General features: G+C 37.4%; 1 protein-coding gene across 7 annotated transcripts in view; it reads left to right on the forward strand.

Moving 5' to 3' along the window:
• LOC133268341 (BEN domain-containing protein 5) overlaps positions 1-22,173 on the forward strand; it is a 951,280-nt gene that overhangs the window by 3,709 nt on the left and 925,398 nt on the right. For all 7 annotated transcript variants that reach the window (XM_061451279.1, XM_061451280.1, XM_061451274.1 and 4 more), the window contains exon 2: positions 14,797-14,919. In XM_061451279.1, the coding sequence (XP_061307263.1) occupies positions 14,797-14,919 (123 nt within the window). The remainder of the gene's footprint in view (positions 1-14,796; positions 14,920-22,173) is intronic.

Consider the following 22,173-nt stretch of genomic DNA (forward strand, 5'->3'; position numbering starts at 1 on the left):
GTTTAACTTTTCAGACATGGATTCAGCTAGTTATCTCATTCTCCCCAGGTTACTCTTATTCTTGTAGACATCTCTGTTCCCTTCAGAAGACTTGCTTCCAGAGGTCTGATGATCAAAGGGTACAGGTTATCGCTGAGTCCTGTAATAGTTTCCTATCTGAGGCAGCTGCATATTAGGCTGGGATTGACAGTTCTAATATGTGTTATTCCACAGCTGCTAGTCATTTTGTGGATATTAGTATTTCTGATATTTCATTGAGTCCTCATCACTGAAATCATAGTGAAAGCAAAAAAAAGCATTTACTCACAGTTCTGGACAGGGGATAAATATATGTCTTTAGACCAAAGATCCTTGTTATCGGAACAAACAGATTTCCCAGCTGAATGTGTAGGTTTCCATGTTTATTTACATGTCATGCTAGATACCTTGCAGCACCATGTTAAGTCACGCAGCTGGGCTGACCTGGCTTCTGGAGGAGAGCTTCAAACCACCACTGAATGCTGAACCCCTGCTCAAAGTCTGGGTGTTTATTAGCATTTCTAAACTGCTTTGTGTTGAGATGGTGATTTCAGAGATGTGCATGTGGAGGGTCCGATAGGATAATTGTGTAAATTCTACAGTGTTTTCTAATGGATTTTAATCTGATAGTGCTGAGCTGGATTATTTTGAAAGACAGTTTTTGAGTATTCCTTCAAAAAAGAATATTTCTTTTAAAACTATTTACTCCCATATGGCATGCATACATTTTAGTATCAGGAACATACTGCTTCCTTTTAGGTGACCTTAATTAGGAAACCTAATTTATTTGTCTTTAAATTTAAGCCTTTTTGATAACGGGAACTTCCAATTCACTGCCTTTACCATGAGGAAATTGAAAATAGGTCAAATCGGATAATTAACAGTATTATTTAATCTTTGTCTTTCAAATAACACAGCACACCACTGGTGCTTCTGGTCTTCCAGGCAAATGTAATTTCTTTAATGGAATTGTCCTGTCTTAAATCATTTCTGAATTTTCAAGCATAAACACTGTAGCTGATTTCCTAATATACACCATTAGCCTGTAAGCTGAATTCCAGTGTTTGGGAAAAGACATTGCAGAAAGGGATCTGAAAGGGATCTGCCCACTCTATCTTCCCATTAACACAGAGATTTCAAAAGTCGGTGGAAAACTGTCAGGGTACTGGGCACAGACTTGCAGATGTTCACACACCATAAGGAGCTATTTAGAGTTGTTTATAAAATGCTGCAGGATGTATTTGTAAACAAACCTAAAATGTGGTTTGTTTAACAAAGCTGAAACTTACTGGCAGCATTGGTAGAACACAGACTAGAATAGAAGGGTTAAGGTTGGAAAGCACTTTAAAGATCATCTAGTTCCAACTCCCTGACATGGGCAGGAACGCCTCACCCTGGACCATGTCGCCAAGGCTCTGTCCAGCCTGGTCTTGAGCACTGCCAGGGATGGAGCATTTGCCACTTCTTTGAGCACCCTGTTCCAGTGCCTCACCACCCTCACAGTAAAGAACTTCTGCCTTTCTATCTAACCTGAACTCCTGTTTAAGTTTAAACCCATTACTCCTACAGTTCTCACCAGAATTCAAAACCTGAAGATGTATTGTTTGGCACATTTTATCTTTAGCAGTTTGAAGTCCAGGGAATATTAGAGAAAGGTTTGTTAGTGAATTTAAGCACCCTGGAAGACCATTAACTACCTCAGGTTTTACTGCTCAGCTTGAAATAGGCATTGAAGTGATATATTGAAATTAACTGTAGTAGCTGCAGAAAAGTATTATAATAATCATAATAGTCTGTTGCCAGTAGGCTGGAATTCAGCTAATTTCCAACTTTTTCAGTTATCTAGTGGAAACAATCCCCACTAGAAGAATTTGTTGAAGAAGAGCTGCTAATATATTTTTGGTACTTACAGCTTTGATCATATTTCTGTTACATAATTTGCCATATAAGGAGACCTGAGAAATGCCACTGAAGGCTTTTTACAGCCAGAAGATATAATTTCAGAAAAAGAAAGAATCAGGAATGTGTTGCGTGTTCCAGTTGCCATTTCTTAATGGTTTACCATTTCCTCGCCAGATTTCAAACAGATTTTTTTCTTTGACAAATAATCAAAGCTTTTGAAAGTTACTTACCTCAAGTCTCCCAACGTTTTTTTTTCTTTCAGCGAAGTTCAAAGCACCCTATTAATTATTAGTGCTTGTGAGAGGAGGGTTTTGAATTTGTAAAGAGTAAAAGGAGACATACTGAGAATTTTAATCAGTTTCACACTGGAATTTGTAAAACAGAAGTTTGTGCAAGTTTCTTTAGTGTTGCTGTCACTGTATTGAGTAGGCAGAAGTTTCATGCGAAAAAACCAGATCAACCTCAGAATGCGTTTATACGGCCTACATAGGATTTCTATTTTTTGAAGTTAAGCTTTGTGGATTTAATGGACATTAAAATAGTTTTTAAAGTCACTTGCTTGTGTTAAAATGTAACTGGCTTGATCTCTACGTGGGGCCACTAACAGGACTGGGGATCTTAGATCTGCAGCACAAGCCTGCTTTCCAAATGGGACGCCTAGTAACAATAGCTGTTATCTTTTGCAGAAGGAATTGACAACTTGCTCGTGCTCAGAGATTTTCCTTCCTCCTTTTCTTCTTTCCTCCAGCTACATCTGTTTAGCGACAAAAGTAACGGAGTGAAATGCCTGTATAGTCATCTTTACTGCTAGGATACCCTGATAACAGAAAGCACCAACCCCCAGATAAATGAGGTGCTAGAGGACTTGGAGAGGAGTTTGATGCAGATATTTATGGCTCACGGTGCTTAGATCCAGCAGTTCTGCTTCTGCTCAGCAGTGGTGCTGCTGTATACTGGCTTCAGCACACCCACCAAGGTGCTACATCACTCCTGTTCCTGCAGGATTGATTGTGCTGCCCTTTCCCACAACTATGCGATCCTATAGAAACCAGCTTAGGTTTCTTAAGTAATCTCCAAAAGTAGTTGGCATTCAGAGACTTGATGCAGAATTGCTGTGTTTAGATTGCATTGTCCCTGAGATAAGAAGTTCTTCTAAGTTCAAGCTGTGTCTGCAATTAATCTATAATAGAGGTAAACCAATTTACAGAGATGTAAATGGAGAGTTGGTTCTGAGTACACATCTATGTGTCCCATTCCCCAGCTTCCCTGTCACATTGTCCCCACAGCTTAATTCCTTCACACTGGCACATGGGCCAAGCCTGTCATTTAAGAAGTGTTATTTTTTTTAGCCCTAGACTTTTAAATACATTTTTTTTGCAGTATTTTTTGCTACTTGCATGTCAGAATGGTTTGGAAAAGCCAGTTTTGGAGCCACTCCTCTACCAAAATAATAATAATAACTTCAAATTTTGTCACAGGCTGCTCAAATTCAGAGCTGGGGACTTTGGTATTACATCTAGGGCACTGATCCTGAAAATGTTTGGCACTGAGTTTGGTGTATATATGTGTATACTGAAGTGTTTTCATGATTGCTTCTATTTTAGGCTAATTAAAGTATTAACGTTAGAGACTCAAACTTAGTCTGATATATAAGTTTTCTAATGTACATATGTGTCCCTGTTCTCTCAGTATGGTTAACAGGCTGATTTCATAGATTAATTTTGGCAAAAATCAGGCGTAGAAAAGGGGGTGGGAGTAGTTGTCTTAAATTATTATTCAAAAAATAATCTATCTGACTGTATTTGATTTACTAATTCATAGAACTATTTACTTAGCAGTGGAACTCGCAATCACAAGCAAAAACTGGCAAGATTTTGCTTTTACATATTGTTTCATAACCACCTTGAAAAATGTGTTGAATTTCAATCTCCACAAAAGCAAGTGGAACATCAGTTCCTGTGAATCACCAGCGCAGAGCAGCAGGAATCCATTCCAAAGAAAGCCCAGCTGGATTCATTACAGGTCTGCTGATGTGTTTTCATTTGCAATAAGCAGCAAGTTACTGTGCGATTACAGTAAACTTTAGAGCAGGGTAACACCTATCAAGTGACTATCATGTTTTCATGCATATGTAATGTAGAGGAGGTAGTATGATGCACTTGATTAATGAAAATTTCCTCAAATAACCTATACAAATCCAAAGGCAGCAGCATTATTTCAGGGGAACTGTACATGTGGAATAGGATTTTGAGATGAACTTGACCTGTAGTACTGCAGAATAACAGATACTTCCTAACCACACAGAATGCCAGTATATCTGCTGGTTATTTTATTTCTAAGCAATACAAGTAATAAGGAATTTGATCTGAGAGCTGTCTCTGTGTCAGCCTTCTTGAAGGTAGAATTTTGGCTCGTGTTGTGAATACTTGAAAAACTTTGCATTTCATATTCCTATAAATATTGTATCAAGTTAACATTTGCTTAGTTAAAAAACCTGCTGAATACGGTGTATCAGTTAGTAGTGTTCTCTGTAGTTAGATTCCCATTCTTAACATTGCTGAGAAAGTTGGGGCTGTTCAGCCTGGAGAAGAGAAGGCTGCGTGGAGACCTCATAGCAGCCTTGCAGCATCTGAAGGGGGCCTATAGGGATGCTGGGGAGGGACTCTTCATTAGAGACTGTAGTGACAGGACAAGGGGTAATGGGTTAAAACTTAAACAGGGGAAGTTTACATTGGGTATAAGGAAGAAGTTCTTTACTGTAAGGGTGGTGAGGCACTGGAATGGGTTGCCCAAGGAAGTTGTGAATGCTCCATCCCTGGCAGTGTTCAAGGCCAGGTTGGACAGAGCCTTGGGTGAGATGGTTTAGTGTGAGGTGTCCCTGCCTGTGGCAGGGGCGTTGGCACTAGATGATCTTAAGGTCCTTTCGAACCCTAACTGCTCTATTATTCTATGATGCAAGAGACTTCATACATCAAGTTTGCTTTGCTGCTATTTTTATATTAGAAAAAAGGAATTCTGAAACAATATTTAAATCTGTTGCTATACAGTACTTATACTTTGTGAATAAAATAGAATGCTGCGATGATCTAATTATTTAATCTGAAATACTAAATTATGTGTTTCTTAACTAAAGAGTAAATTCAGCAATGTGAGTGGGCAATGCTTGGGTGGAAGAAATTCTCAGTGGCTTAAAGTACTACTTTTGGAATGGCCTGTTTTGGAAAGTAGGGGGAAAGATGCTGTTCTCAACTAAGAAGTTAAAGGAGTTGTTTCAATGAGTAATTATAATTATTGCAGTAATTAATAGTGTCATTGATTTAAGCAACCTCGGGGAACAAATTATTCCAGAAGTAGAGCTAAAATCCCCACATTATTTTAAATGCAAAGTAGTCAAGAAGATTTAACTCCAAACTGAAGAAATTAACTGTGTCTGAAACTACTGTTTAGTTTGACTGGCAGAAGACATGCCTAACTCTAAACAAAAAGTAAATAGGAAGCAAGGGAAAAAACATATATTTAAATTACACATATTCAAGAGCCAAGGAAAAATAGAGGTTCAACCCAAAGACAGATGCATGACTTATGGTGCAAAATACACAGGATGGAAATTGTCGATGATTTTCTGTCGCCCAGTTTTCACTTATCACACTTGTAACGATAGCCCAAGCACTTGTGGCAGTGTGCAACTACCTCTCTTCCAATAACTTGTAAAATATGGAGTGTTGAAGAGATGCATTTGTTTCCCCACAGGATTTTGTGCTTTGTGGAGCCTTCATGGAAGGCTGTTTCCTGTGGAAGTCTCGTGAATGCTAGACTTACTCAGTGATCATCAGATCCATATTTTCTTTGGACAGATGCATCCACAACAAATTTTCGGTAGTCACACTTCAGGTATTGAAAAATCAAAATACCTCTGAAGAGTGGGTTTGTTGTAGTACCAGAGCTGGCCTGTGCTGAGACTCACCAGGCTGATGGCTTTTGAAGAATACCTACAAATGAGATAAAAACCCATTCCAAATTGGAAGGCACAACTATATTGCCTCAGTGCTGAACCTGAAATAGTGTTTGTGATACAGCTTATTAGCTCAGGCACAGCATCACAGCTACAGCTCTCTTCCTTTGGCCTGTCTGGGATCACAGCAGATAAGCTCATGTCTTCCAAAATATGGTGTAGATCTCTTTTAAGTACAGATCTGGAAAGCTCCTGTTCAATCAGCAAACATATTTAGACATTAACAGTGCTAGGAGTTTGACATGAAAGGTGCAATTTTCATAAACAGAAAAAGCACTGTTTATATGTTTCTTACTTGACCTTGCTGATACTCTTGAAAGACTTCCATAGTACTTCATACTTAGTACTTTTTGGAGACACCGTTTGTGGGCAAGCATTTTGAAAGTGATAGTCAGGACTGAGGAGTATGAAACTTAGCACAATTCAAGTAAATAAAGCCTTGGCATATTGCAGAAGCTGAAATAAACCTACTTGTCTGTTATATCAGGAATAATTATTACCTATTGAGTCTTTTTCAGTTTCCCAGCTGAAAAGCAGATTGTCCTAAAGGAAAGAGATACACAGAGTTATTAAATTCCAGAGATTTCGACTTTGTTATTCACTGAGGGCTACATAGTCATGGGTCATGGTCATTGCATTGGTTGCTACAGATCAGATGCTTCAGTTACATTTAGCTTGCCTCAATGTGAGTTATTTTTAATTTAGAAACTTATTTTGTCATGACTTCTTCCAGTTACCCTGTCATTAAAACCATTTTAATTATACTGTTCTGGTAGGGTAAAGACCATCTGACTTGGCATAGTGCTCACTTCTGGTTAGGTTATCATGATCTGGCTGTTGGTCAATCACATCATTTGCTTTTGAATCAGACAAAACTACTTATTCTAGAATATACAGTGTGGATAAATAAAGAAAAAAAAATGGAGGAAGTAATGTTCTTATACTTTGCAATAAAATATGATTGCACAGGAGGGAAATGGTCAATGTAGTCTATAGATCAGATCTGCTGTTGCTTTATCAGTGTAAGCATGGATTAAGTCAGCCTATTTTACACCTTCTGTATAAAACCTAAGTATTATACATGGAAGTTAAGTCTGATCTGTGCTAGCTATGACTAACTGCATCAATATCCTGTGGCTGGTGCTATTTCTTGAGGTTGTTCAGAAGTATCTTTTAGTAAGCATTTTGCATGTAATCATTCTGCACTTAAAAACCTTGTCAAAGAAAGGTTTTTGAAAATACATGTGGCTTGTTACTATATCTGGAAGACTGAGCTAGATAACCTGCTTTTGTTAAATCCATGCCTCATATCTGGGACAGCTGTTTAAACATGGGTATATACATATGTATATATGTATCTGTATGTATATATGGATATATATATAGCATATGTCCATGAACCTTCCCCTTCCTTTCCTCCCACTTTCTCCATCCTCCCTCACATATAATACAAAACCAGGAGTATGTATGGTGATTCATTTCAGGATTAGGTGGCATGGGAAATATTTACAGCATTTTAGGATGGTGCCAGCACATACTAGTGAGTGACCCCAACCACCAACACGTTTTGCCCTTACCTGACATTTTCTACCAACTACAATTCCAACTACAATTTCTACCAGTTCCAGTTCCTATAGTATTTTTGGCAGGTCACATGCACTCCTTGTCTTTTGGAAGTCCGTTGCTTACAGACTTCAGAAAGACATGGGGCCGTACATAACAAAGTTTTACCCATTGAAGTTCTTGGTACCACACAAAGGGTCTGCTTTAACTTTTCAGTTCTCCTCCTGCCTCAGAATCCCTGGACACAGAATTTCCTCTGGCTTGGTAGGAACACCCCTAAAAAAATCTTTTGGTGACCTAGACCTTGAATTCCAATGCACTCCTCAACTTGTGTTTCAGCATCTCCTATCATTCTTATGCAGTCCTAAGTCTCTGAGCCATCTCTTACCTCTCAGAGAGGATGGACTTGCTGATACAATTGCTTTCTTTGCAGATGCACCTCAGGACTAGCTGAGCTTGGTAGCTGTAATTTACACTTTCCTCTGCTAGCTGGGAATATATCTGATGCATATCTTTTTGTTTACAATTTGTATGTTTTATGCTTTGGTTTGATCTGTTTTGTATTTAAAGAAGTATTGCTACTATAGCAACTGTCGCATCATGTGATATCTTTGATGTTATCACAATGCCAAATACTTGTTAAAGAATAAATCTGTATATTGGGTGAAATTCACTGATTTTTACAACGGATTTGAATAAACATCTTTTCAATTTACATGTTTGGTACTAGTGGGGTTTTTTCCAGTTTGGGGTTTTTTTTCCTTTCTGGTGATGAGTGTTTTAGTGGAAAGGTCAGAGATTGTAAGGACAGTAAAAAGAGTCATGGATATTATTTTTTTTTCTTGCTTACTGAGTTCAAAGCATTAATTGCTTTTTTATTTTCATGAAGAAAAACTGTTCATACCTTCTCGGGCGTTTTGAGTTTCATTAAAGTGGTACAAAAAATTCCATTGCCTTTTGCCTCTGACAAGAAGGTATGTCCTTGGAGATAGCCCACATTGAGCTAATGAATAAATATTCTTGAAGTAAAGCTTCAAGTTATGCTTTTAGGTTAAAGATTGGAAACAAAGATTACATAGAAAAATATAAGCCAACAGAAATTGACTTGTTTTCTTTTCCCTTAAAGTCATAAGACGATGGCAGCCACTGGGAGTGAGGAATCATTGTTCAGAGCAGTATGTGTCTGCCAGGCATTGTCTTCAGTTCAATGTTCTTCACTAGATTTTTGAAAGGACCTTGCATTGATGATTTTATCTCTAATTTAATCTATTTCTTTTTTTAATGGACTGGGCAGTGGATATTTCTCATCATCTTTTCATACTTGATCAGCCAGGAAGTTGACAGTTTTTCTTTGGGATAAGCACCTTATGTACTTTTTTGTTCCTACTTATCTTTGGGCAGCCTGCTGTCTGCTCAGTATGGGCTTTTAAGTAAAGCTCTCTTTGGTACCACCAAGCCTTTGGTAGGGGCCCTATGTGACATGTTCAGTGATAGTTTTGTTTTCACATGTTTGTGTATAGGAACAAGACTTTTTCCACCCTCAGCTTTGACTGAGACTGTTAGGCCATACCTTCTGCTAGAGCAAATCAGCTGCTTGGAGCAGCCTGGTCTAGTGGAAGGTGTCCCTGCCTGTGGCGGGGGTTTGGAACTAGATGGTCCTTAAGGACCCTTTCCAACCCAAACCATTCTATGATTCTATGATTTAGATGTACTTAAGCCCAAATAAAAAGTTAATGGTGCATTAGCCAAGGAATTGTGTTAGGAAAATTAAAAGGACGTGTGGTCTGGTAGCCTCTGTAGAAAAAGTAACTTGTGCAGTAAAAGCGAAAAACCCCCTAACAATAAATTCCGATGTTTCTTTCTTATTTATGCAACCTCCCATAGGCTTTTTCAAGTCGCTAGCAGTAAGCTTGCAGTTCATTTTTCCTGAGTACTTTCAGAAGCTTTGCAAAGCCCAGAATTTACCTGATAATCTCTGCTAAGCTAGTTCTTGTCTTTTATTGCACAGGTTTTCTTGACTACAAATATCCTCTTACGGTTTAGAGACAGCCTCTTAACAAGCAGTCTGTTGGTCAAACTGCAGGAGGAAAGCAGTTAAAAAGACAATTACTTCAAAGACGCTTTATCTCAAAATGAGTTTCTAAATAGCAATTCAATGTGTTTTTTAGTACTAGACTGAGCTGTATGAGAATGCTGTCTGTGATAATCGACATTTCCCTTGTTCTGCTTGACCTTTGAAATAGGTGGTGGTGACAGTACGGGCACAGGACCTGAACATGAGGCAGCAGATATGGTCGGTACCATGCCAGGTATTCTTCCAAACCCTGGGATTTGTAATCTTCACATAATTTCTCCCATTTCTTTTCAGATCACAGTGATTGTGAAATAAGTACATTTCAGACTGACAAAACTCTCTGCAGTATGTTTAGGTTCTCAGGGTTGTGCCCAATCTTTGCTGCAGGATACATGGCTGTGAAGATCAAAATGATAGTTGTGATTTCTTCTTTTTCTTGGCATTTTTTAAGCCAGTGGAGCTGGAATTCTAAGTTCCTGCCTGCTGATGCCTGTAGCGTTTTTAGAATGGCATTCCTCCTGCAGTTTGACCAACACAGTGCTTGTCAAGAGGCTGCCCCCAAACAATAAGAGGGTATTGAAGAAAATGCAGACTAAAAGGCAGGCACTAGTTTAGCAGAGATGATGAGGTAAATTCTGAGCATTCAGAACTGATAGCGGAAATAGGAAGTCTTCCTGAATATCAGTGCTGCCAAAGCCTAGGCGCAATGATAGAAAACCCATTTAAAAAAATATATTAAAGAACAAGAGAATATTATCACCTATTAAGACTATAGATTTCTACAAATCTGACCATATAGAAGAATTTTGCTAAGATTGCCCTGTTTGCAGTTTTCTGATTTCTGGAGCACTGTTCTTGGGTTAATCCTCTGTAAGTGTTACTTTTCTGACACGAGCAATGTTCATTGAGAGACCCATTATGTTTAGGAGCTAATAGGAGTTGCCATTGGTCATCTGGATGAACTTTTGTTTGTTGCAGATTGGACTGAGAGTTTAGATTCGCTTCTTTCTGTGGTTTTACACTAACAGTCCTGCTCAAGGCTGTTGAAGCTTTGTTAGGATACCTGGAAACTTTTCTTGGCACCTAGATGATGAGAATCTGGCCATTAGATCTTTACACCATAGAAATGTTCAGTAGCAAAATGTATCCTGAGTTTGTTCTGAAATAAGGATCTCATAAGAGAATGAGAGGCACCTTGATGGCATTTGTTATATTTAAATAAAGACTTCTACAAAGTTTACTTGGCAGTTATCTGTCTTTCCATGTTACCTTTCCAATTGATTATCCTTGTTAGGCAATAAGGCTCATCATAAGAATGATCCAGGTTTTCCAGGCAAATTCACTCGCTATTTCCCTATGTCTGTTTTAATGCAGCTGTGCTCTCCTCCCTAATGTAGTATGGGGGTAGCTGCCGGCTGCTAACTGGAGTCTGAAGTTTGTCACATCTGGAAGCTGGGCTCGTTGTTTACCCAGTCTAAAGAGTAACTATTATTGACTAAAGAGGCACCTTCCTTTAGAAACTGAGTTTTTAAAGAAAATGTACCTAAATTTGCATGATGTTCATTGTAGCAAATACTGTTTTCATCTTTGCTTAGATAAAAATGTTGTCTTTACCCTTTGAACTCCAGAATAGCAGGAAGCTCTGGAAGTTTCCAATTTTTTTCTCCTAAGAATCCCAGTCCCCTGTAACTGATTCTATTAATTTTCATTAGTTTGATGTGAAATATATCCACAATGACAATAGTGATGAATGCAGAAACCAAAAGAATCTGTCCAGGTTTTATTTTAAATCCTTATATACTTACAGAGATTTCAGACACCTACAGATTTTATACCTGATAGAAAATTACCATTAAAGTTTAATACTGTGCTAAAAGTAAATCCTAGGGATTTGCTGGAGACTCCAGGAGTTTAAGGTATGAAGCATTAGAATAAAATAGCTATGTGTCTTACAACTTATAAGAAAAATAATTGACAGAATAAGACCTACAGTCCAAGAAAATTTCTTTGCTAAGTTACTTTTGCCTTTTCTCATCTAAGCTTTCTTCAAGAAAGAATCTGGTCTCCCCAGGTGCAATGGGCAGGATGTGCTTCAGTTAATTCTCTTCTTTCCCTTTCAGTTTGTTTCAGATTGAAGTACTATTTCCCTTTCCTACAAGGTTCTGTCATACCTCTTTGCCGTCAGTCAGGAAAATCTGCTTAGGGCTCCCCCGTCCTGAGGACAATATCTCTATATTGGCCAGAAGACTTAGAGCACAGTGTAACAGTTCTCTCCATCTGAAGGTGGTAATGTATTCTCAGCAACACTCTCTGCATCTGCCGAACAGACAAGCGTGAAGCCATGTTTTATAATCTAGTAATACAGCAATGCAGGCTCTTTCTTGGCCAGTAGTCTGGCCTTTTCTTTATCACCGAAGGACAGCATGCCAGAAAGGGCATAATGCTGTTGTGCTGTATAACATGAAGTTCAAAGACTGCAGTTTTGTATGTTTATAGATTAACTGAAGATAATATAACTCAAAATAGAACAACACTACAATCTGAATATTCAAAGTGCTATGTAATAAAGAGCATGCAGGGAGAGATTAATATTATTAAACTACTATGATTTATAGGTTATCTGATGATTTTATTCTTGTTCCTGGACGGCTACATAAGGCCAGGAGAAGCAGATGGAAACTTTTTGCTAGGACACAGTCACTTGACAGCTTCATTTTGCATCACGTAAAGCCTCCATTGACAGATTTTCTCATGTGTCAGGTGGAAAAGGAGATTTAACTCTGTTTTCTGCCTGCTTTTCCCACACTGCCTTATGGTGGCAGTATTAGGAATATAATCTTTTCTAGTTCCTTCATCTTTAAAAATAATAAATTCTTTCTTAGATTCTTTTGAAACAGCTTGAAAGTTTGGCATGGGTTTATTAACGTTGTAATGAAAAGGTTTTGAGAAAGAACCTCACAAGGACTTGGTAACGTTAAGTTTATGGTTAGGTTAGGTTGGACTTGATGATCTGAAAGGTCTTTTCCAACCTAAATGATTCTGTGATTTTCTGATCTTTATTTAGGCATCTTTTAAGATTTACGAGAAGCCTATTACTTTTAGTTGAGACTTACAAGTAAGCATTTACGAGGAGGAACTGAGTCTTCTTACTGCTTTACTCAGTTGACTCCTTGCCTTCCATTCTTTCACTTTGGGCCCTGGCAGCTTGTGCATTTTTGGCAGAGATCTGCAGGTTTCCCCTGAATTATTCTTTGTATCCTCGATTCCAGGTGCTAGATCACGACCAATTAACTTGACTAAATGTGAAGGGTGTATGGGGACCCTTAATCAAAGTGGCCCTGAATTTAAACTGAGGAAAAGGCTTCCCTGTGGCTGCTGTTATGAATTACAGGTGCATGATGCAGGGGGAGGAATTGTACCAAGAGACACGATTTTGGCCATACAGGTGCCTCAGCCAGGTCTAAGCTTGCTTCCGGTGTCCCCAGCCTTTAGGCAAATTGTATCAGCATGTACCATCTAGCTAAAAAGATCATAACTAGCAATTTTGCATTTAAAGAAAACACTCTAAATGCTGCAGATTGCTCTCTGTGGGTAATTTTTATTCAGTTTAAAACAAATAACCTTGAGGTTGCAAATAATAATTTTGCTAAAAAATAATAGCGTGTATTATTTAATATCTATCTTTTTGGATGATGATTATGTAAGAAAGAGTCTGAATTGTCTTTGTACTATTGCAGTACTTCCCAAAGAGAGTAAGTTTCAGAATTCTTCCCCCGGGAGCACTGGGGATTTATATGCTGAGTGTTGGCCTGGATATACATATTTTTTAATCTGGGATTGACATACCTCTGAAAATATGGGTATATAATAGAAAGCCTGACAGCCCCTTTAACTGTGGTGTCACTAATACATTCATATAATCTGTTACCTCAGCTAAGGTGTTTTGCCTCAAGAGGTGGAATACATTTATGTATGGAAAGGTCAGTTTTAATTAATAAGCTGTTTTCATCATTCAGGGCCAATATGAATCGCTTGTAACATTTGTGTGAAATAGTTTTCAATATAAAAATAAAACAAATTGAGCTTTATGTCACATTCATCATCCCCTGTAACCCATTTAAATGTCAAAAAATCAGTACAGACCAAAAGTCTATTTCTAGAAGCTTTAGTAACCCTATTTATCAGAGTGAAATAAGATATTATCATCCCATTACTCCATCACATGCCTTCTGCACTTGAAGACATATACATTTCTTCTAGTTTTCTCTTACATTTAAGATATTTTCTCTATTGTTAAATATTTTTTGTGAAGAAAATGCTGAGCCAATGTCAGAAAAATGAACACCTGGTTATATTATAGTGTATTTCTTTCACTACACTATAATGTTAATGTTAATGTATAATATAATGTATAAATATTAACTTACTTTCTTGTACATTTCTCAAATGAAAAAAATCCCTGTGTTCTTCCACCCTTTATTTGGAAGCCTGTTTTTTGCATACTACAGTTTGTTAATGTTTTTTTGGCAAGACACAACTTTCACTGTAGACACTACTGATAACATTTTGACAAAAATCATGACATTCTATAGAAAATTTACATCCCCATCTATTTTATTATGAAATAACCCCCACGTTTAAAAACACTTTTAAGTTCTTTTTCTGAGTTTTGTTTCCTAAGCAAGCAAGGCACAGGTGATCAGTCACACACCTGCATGACTGTCTCTCCCTTCTAAGGATTTTCAAGTTTCAAATATGTGTGGGACTGAACAGTCTCAAAGGTTCTAAGAGGTGTGAAAATAGGCAGCAGGATAGAAGAAAAAGATCCCATTAAAGCCTATAGTGAGGAATATGGCGCTGAGGATTATGATTAAGAAGCTGCTGAGGAATTCAATCCATGCAGAATATACGTACTAGAGCTCCATTCAGAAGAAGTGGATTCAGCTGAATATCAGCCTATTGCATGTAAGCATTCCGCCACAGGGCAAGCACATGAAAGAAACAAGGCTGTGTGGCTTCTTACTTAAAGAAGCTTTAACATATGATGCTGTTGTTATGTCCCAATTCTTAAATAAACTTTGAAAAGAAACAGTTAATTTACTGGTGCATGTGTAAAATGGTGCAAATCTCATGTTACATAGAAAAGCAGGGGGGAATGTCTTTCTACTGTTTTTTATAGGTTTTTTTTTGTTTATTCTCATGCTTTTGTTTGCTTTTATTGCAACAGGTAGTGCCATAGGAAGTGATGATATCATAGCAGGGAATGTGAGCAAGTACACTGTTCTGCCAGTTGGTTATTGTGGACTGCCTAAAAAAGGACATCTTATATTTGATGCCTGTTTTGAAAGTGGTAAGCATTTTTTGGTGTTGTTTTATGTTGTGGAGATGTCAGTATAGTAATGATTTTAGCTATATCACTCATCTTTATAGAAAGGCTGCGTGGAGACCTTATAGCAGCCTCCCAGTATCTGAAGGGGGCCTATAGGGATGCTGGGGAGGGACTCTTCATTAGGGACTGTGGTGATAGGACAAGGGGTAATGGGTTAAAACTTAAACAGGGGAAGTTTAGGTTGGATATAAAGAGGAAATTCTTTCCTGTTATGGTGGTGAGGCACTGGAATGGGTTGCCCAGGGACGTTGTGAATGCTCCATCCCTGGCAGTGTTCAAGACCAGGTTGGACGAGGCCTTGGGTGACATGGTTTAGTGTGAGGTGTCCCTGCCCATGGCAGGGGGGTTGGAACTTGATGATCTTAAGGTCCTTTCCAACCCTAGCTATTCTGATTCTAAAGTGTTTTAATTCAGAGGAAGACTTGCATTTAAAGCTAATTAAACTCACATTTGCTTCATCCAGAGTACGACATAAATTCAGACTATTCAAATGTAAAAAGGCGTGTGAAGTTTGTTATTACAACTGTACATTTCATCAAGTCCATCTCTTAGCACATGTAGATACATAACTGGATTTTATTCCACTGTTAGATATGGTATTTGTGTATAACAAATCTCATCTAACAAATCTACATCTAATCAAAGGTGTGGTATTTAAAATATGTTATTTTAAAATGTGATTTGGAAATTTACTGGCGAAGTTAAGCTCATAAAGTTAACCTGGTAAAGTGCCAAGCCCATCCTTGCATAATTAGAAGATTTTACAGATGTGTAAATATGTTTCTTTGTGTTTCTTGTGGCCTAATTTTGTACTGCTAAGGTTAATGGAAGTTCAGCCTCAGATGTCATTAGAAGGAGAATGAAACTTTAGTAAGCTACTGCAAATTGAAAGAAATTATTTTTGCAAGTTAGCACATTAATTTAGATAATATTTTTCATCATGCATGTTTATATGCATAGGGGGTATGTAGGTAATAATATATATGTTTAATTTTTTGTGTTACATATACGTGTGTCTCCAGATTTTAAATCTATTACTATTGGCTTACAGATCTACAGAGCACTGTTAAACACCATATGTACAAAAGGCATTTGGCAGGATAAACCAGAGTTTCAGCATGGTTTATGTGCATGGTGCTGGTAATGCCAAAACTGCCACAGTGTCTTGTAAAATGTGCTTTTTATGAAGAGTTACATCCCTCAGGGTAGAATACTGGCTGCCAGTTCCTGGATAAATATTAAATTGAGTTATTTAAATCCTTTGATTACATTATGTGAAAGGTGTAAAGGATGCAGTGAATAATAAAGAGTGTCTTATTTTTAAGGTTCGTCTCTAACGGTTCAGGCTGTTTTTAAAATGTGGTTTTTAAAAATTCTTAGAATGCTATTTCATAATAGTTATGGGTTTATGAATTTTTGTGTTATGAAATTAATCAGTTGACCAAGCTAAGAAATTTACTTTATTGTGTTAGCTGCTCTACAATGAAAAGGATCATCATCAGCCATCAAACTGTTTGAGAAGTAATGTGAATTATTGCTTGATGGTTTAATTCCAGTTTTTGAACAATGGAATTAATTGTGCCTTTAAATTAAAACATTTATTCAGTTCAAAGGTAACACTCATACTTTATATACTTTGACAATAATAGCATGTGGTAGAGGCAGATGCTATTTGAAATCCTGTGTTTATTTACATTGTAGCATGATGAGACTGTGATGTTGCTTTGCATATTAAGACACCTCCAAAGTACAAATATGAATAAAATTAATACCTTCATTTACTTTCTCATGATGGCAATGTACTAGCAAGAATGATAATGATATTGTGTGCACTTCATATGTAAATTCACTTTATCTTTTCTTATATGTCAGCCGAGTAATTACTTAGAGTATCTCAACTGGTCAAAGCAAATTAACTGATTATTGGATATTTTATGAAATTGTTATTAATGCTGAAATCTATCCCCTTCTATTATCCAAACAGTAGTATGCAACATTTATACAGTAGTGTATTGATGCTCTTTGAGTACCAGCTTAAAAGGGTAATATCCTATTGGAATTTATTTTTCAAAGAACAGGTTATAAAACTGATCCCAGCTGGAGTACTGCATCCAGCTCTGGGGTCCCCACTACAAAAAACGCATGGACCGGCTACAGGAGTCCAGAGGAAGCCACAAAGATGATCAGTGCTGGAGTACCTCTCATGTGAAGATGGGCTGAGAGAGCTGGGCTTGTTCAGCCTCGAGAAGAGAAGGCTCCAGGGAGACCTTATTCAGTGCATAGAGAGGACTTCTTATAAGAAAGATGGGAGGAAGACTTTTTACAAGGCTTGTTATTTCCCAGTTTATTATTATTATTATTATTGTTAGCATTATATTGTACTTTAATTATTAAACTGTTCTTGTCTCAACCCGTGGGTTTTACTTTGTTTTTCCAGTTCTCATCCCCATCCCACTGGGAGAGGGGGGAGTGAGCTAGCAGCTGCGTGGTACTTAGTTGTCAGCAGGGTAAAGCCACACTGAGGAAAAACATAAGGAAGAGATTTTTTATAATGAGGGTGGTGAGGCACTGAAACACAGAGAAGCTGTGGCTGCCCCATCCCTGGAAGTCCAGGGTGGACAGGGCTTTAAGCAACCTGGACTAATGGAAGGTGTCCCTGCTCACAGCAGGGGGTTGGACCTAGTTGAGCTTTAAGGTTCCTCCCAAGCCAAACCATTCTAGAATTCATGGTTCTATGAAAATGAATCACATCAGTTTTGTAATAATTCCAAGTTTTATGTAGTCTGAAAACCGGTGTCCAGTTGGCTGTTTTGAAATGCCTTGCTTTCAAAAATCATAAAAAGTAGAATTGAAATGGGCATTGGGATTTCTTTTTAGTCCAGTCTGGTTTTGAGAGTCGGAATACACTATTTTTGCCATTCCTGGCAGATATTTATGTATCCTTTTCAGAGACTTTCAGTGAAGAAAGTTTCAGTGAGAAAGCAGCAATCCATTCTAACAGAGCAATTTGCTCAGTATAAGAAACATTTTCTTTCTATGTAGAAATGTTCATACCAAAAATGCATTAATTCTTGTCCAGTCCTATAGGCACAGAAAGCTGAATATTCCTTTCTTAGACTTAATGCAAAGCTGCTGGTCATATCTTCCCTTGGCCTTCCCCTCCTCAGGTTAAATAACTGCTATTTTTTTCAGTAGTTCCTTACTGGTGCCATGTTCCAAATTTTCTATCATTCTTTATTTCCTCTGGTCTTTCTCCAGCTGTTCCATGAAAGGCAGTGGTCCAAGGTGAATGTGATTCTCAGATAAGCCGGTGCCAGATCTATGTAGAGCTTATGACATGACATGCCTTGCAATCTATTTACTTCTGCTCTGTGACAGTCCAATCTTTTTCACAAAAAAACCTGTTGACTTCTATAAGATTTGTGATCCATTATAGTGTCCAGCTCCTTTTCAGAAGCGCTACCTAACCAGTTTGTAGCTTGCACTTAACCTACCCTAATGAATCTAATGCTAGTGAAGGAATCATTGCTGTAAAATAAATACAGTTATTGAAAATGAAGAATGGTGGTTGAACCCTTTGTCTTTTAAATAACAGATCGAGGAGTGAAGGAGAGAGAGAATTATCAACTTACAAGTATGCCAGGAATTTGAATTTGTGTTTCCCGTAAGTCAAGCTAGTGTTCCAACTGGAATCTTCCTTGTTGTTTTTATTAATATTTAAGAATATACGTGGCCAAAAGAAACTTTTAATATTGATTTATCATTGGCATAAAAGAAACTGATGAAAAGTCAGATTTCTTGCATACCACAACAAAATGTTTTGAATAGTGTTGATTTTCGCAAGAAACATGAGTTAGTTTCGGGGGAAAATGGAAGCACAATTATCTACACATAGAACCAATGGAAAGGAGATGTCACATTTGAAATGTATACATTTGGTCAGTTGTAGTTCCTTTTCCTATTAGTCATTAATGCATTAAATTATTAAAACAGTTTCAGTTTAGCAGCAATTTATGCTGTCCTTTGGGAGCATTGCTGATTGACTAGGTTCTCTGAGTGTGGAAGCAGTTCATGTTCCCTGCACTCTCATCTCATATACGTATGACTTGTCCTGTCAAATACCTTGCCTTGACTGTCTAGAGTCCATCAACACCTACTCTAGCAGGGTATGAAGCACATGGCTCACGCTCATGCATTCAGGCTGTGTTCCTACAACTGCTACAGAAACATGCCTTCAGAAAGTCTGTAAGAGATGCCTTCCACTCAGCAACCACCTTCACTGCAGTGCTCATAGTGCTTTACAGGACCAAAGTTCCTTCTTTTTGGTATGATCTGGCTTGCCAGTCACCACAGACTGGTATTGGTTGGTTGCACTGGCTTGCAAGTACTTCTGGATTAACCACAATGCCTTCTGTCCTGCCTGGTAGGGTATCATTAAGAATACGGAAGGAAGCTGGCATTAGGTGGGAGACTGTGATGTGTTGTGAGGATGGTTAAAAAACCCAAACTCACAGTTTCTGCTGCTTGTGGCTCCGATTGCTTGTTTTATAATTGCTTTTGGGGATTAAAGGAACAGAGTTGGCTCTCAGAGGTTCACAAATCTCAACATTCGTACTGCTAAATACAAGGGCTTTTTAAAAGGTTTTGAAAATACATATTTTGGCTTGTTAGTCAAATATAATGCTGTTTAAATGTTAAAAAATACTGTGTTTCTTGAAATTAGAAGCAAAGCTGCTGTCTGCTTTTATTCTCATTTCAACCAAAAAGTGGAACTCCGCCAAGAGTCATTAAATCTTCTATCTTTTGGATGAATCCTTATTTTTTTAATGAAAAAATGTTATGATTGGGTAATTTGTGTATTGTGGTTTATGTTCAAAAGGTTGTAATTAAAGTTTTGTAAAATTTGGGCTCCAATCTCAATTACTGTAAACCTCATATTATGATGTTGACTGATGTACCACCACCTTGCAGTGGAAATGGTTGACAAACACGAGTTTGTCTTCTACAGCAGGTTTATAAAATATTTGGTATTAGAAACCTGATTAGAAAAATCCGTGCTGATGGCTTGCAAATGCTGTTAATCAGTTGGGAAATGTGAGATTTACAATGTATTAAGAGATCTCATGTGACTGAGAAGCACCCTCATATCATTTTTGTTAAGGTTTTAAATATCTTTCTATATTTCAAAAATAGGATAATGTACTTATAAAACACTTTGCACAACACTCAAAATTGCAGTAAGTGATTGTAATTCCGCTGATCTCATTGTAACCACTTAGAGGCGTAAAATAGGCCATTGAGCTTTACCAGGAAAAGTATCTTTTGAACAAAAGTAAAGATAATATAGGATGAATTGCCCTTTGGGGGTGCCTATGTCCCAGTTGCTAAGACTTGGCATGTAACTTTAGACAGCTAAAATTAGGTGAGATTAATCTTACTTGTGTTTAATAAAATACTATAAAATTTGTGATGTAAAACACTCTCTGAAAGGGACATTTTTGTTTGTAAAATGTTTAAAAATGGAAACTCAGATGATACAGAAGATGACACTGTTATCATTACGTTCAAAGAAGACCTGAGATCTACCCTAAGAAGTAGTTGCATTTTGGCCATCTAATATGCAATTGTAAAATGCTTCCAAAACTGTTAAACAAGCTGATCCGGTGAGTGTTTATATTTAGGTGAACAGAAATACTCATCTTCACCTTGATTTCAGTGGCACTACTGCGATATCCTATAACAGGGATAAAGCAATACAGGCACATGTAATAATGGCACATTACTAGAAGTAAAAGGTGTAAAAGCTGTTTAAGGCTACTTTCTTCCAGTGTAAACAATTTTAGTGGTAGACTAAACTGTGTTTTGGAGCAAAAACTAATTGTTATTCCAAACTTCCTACATTATAATATGTCATGTATAGCTAGAATCACTGAGTCAGGAAGGCTCTCTTGGCTTTCACATCTATTGAGAATGCTCATACACAATGTAAAACCAAAATAAATGGAAGTCAATATATTAATCGGTAATAGTCTGTTTTCAGCCTACTTCAGTGGCATTGAGGTGTGTCTGATTAACGAAACACTTTAGTTATTTCCTTATTTGTTGACAGCAATGTATGCCATATTTCACATGAAGATATTAAGTGGTTATTGCTACCAGGAGGGATAATTTAACAAATGCTTCCCTTTTCTGGAAATGCCTGTTCCCAGCTCAGAGCAGTGTTATTCTATCAGAATATCAATACCTTTGCGCTACTGCAAGTTAGAAGTCACACAGAAAAATCAAGAACAAAAGATTGATTAGAAATTTTTGTTGTTTTTTTAATGATGACCCTAGGCATAGATTAATGGATGTAGCATGCACAAAGTGATATCAGTTAACATATATGACATTACTCAGATGTCTCAAACTCCGGAAAAAGCATGTGAATGATTTATGGAATTGATATTAATCTCTTTCCAGTAAATGCATTACTAAAGTTACATGGGAAATTGATGTCACTGCCGTAATGCCAAATTAATTTCTTTCTTGCTAGGTCAGCATTGCAAATGGAACTAAATATTAACCTTTTAAATATCTAAACAGAATATACCACGGAAGACATTTTTACAAGGGGGGAGACACTTAGCATTGATGTGATACCAGCTAACAAACATTGCATTAGTTGGGTATCTTAACTTGTGGAAAATAGATATTAATGACTTATGGAGCTAATGGCAATGTGAGAATAATTAGTATAATAGCATCAGTAAAGAATTAGTATGTTAATTGTAGTTGGTGTGCTGATTATAATTTTCACAGTCGGTTTATCTTCTGATTATCATGCTACCTTCTTCAAGACCTCGCCTTTCTCTCCTGCCTCTGTTTTTTGCTGTTTAACTGACCTGAGTGGGACTAGAATAAGCAACTGGAAATGGAAGCAGAAATGTCTGAGACCAGATAATTGTAAATTCAGAGCAGATTTTCAACAGCCTCTCTATGAGAAACAACCAAATAGAGCAGTAAACCTTGGTCTGGAATAGGCATAACTGAAGAGGAATATGTTAGAGGTCTATAAAATCATGATTCCTAGGCAAAATGTCAGTGAATATGAAACAGTTGTACCCTGTCTGTTCTCTTTGTGCAAAAACTAAGGGCCGTTGAAAGAAACTAACAGTTAACGTGTTGAAAGCAAACAAAGAAGAATGGTTCCTCACATAGTGTTGAATTAAACTG

Source organism: Pezoporus flaviventris, unplaced genomic scaffold (assembly GCF_033815535.1).
Source record: "Pezoporus flaviventris isolate CSIRO_AGI_PZ_B2104156 unplaced genomic scaffold, CSIRO_AGI_Pfla_v1 ptg000013l, whole genome shotgun sequence".
Taxonomy (NCBI): Eukaryota; Metazoa; Chordata; class Aves; order Psittaciformes; family Psittacidae; genus Pezoporus; species Pezoporus flaviventris.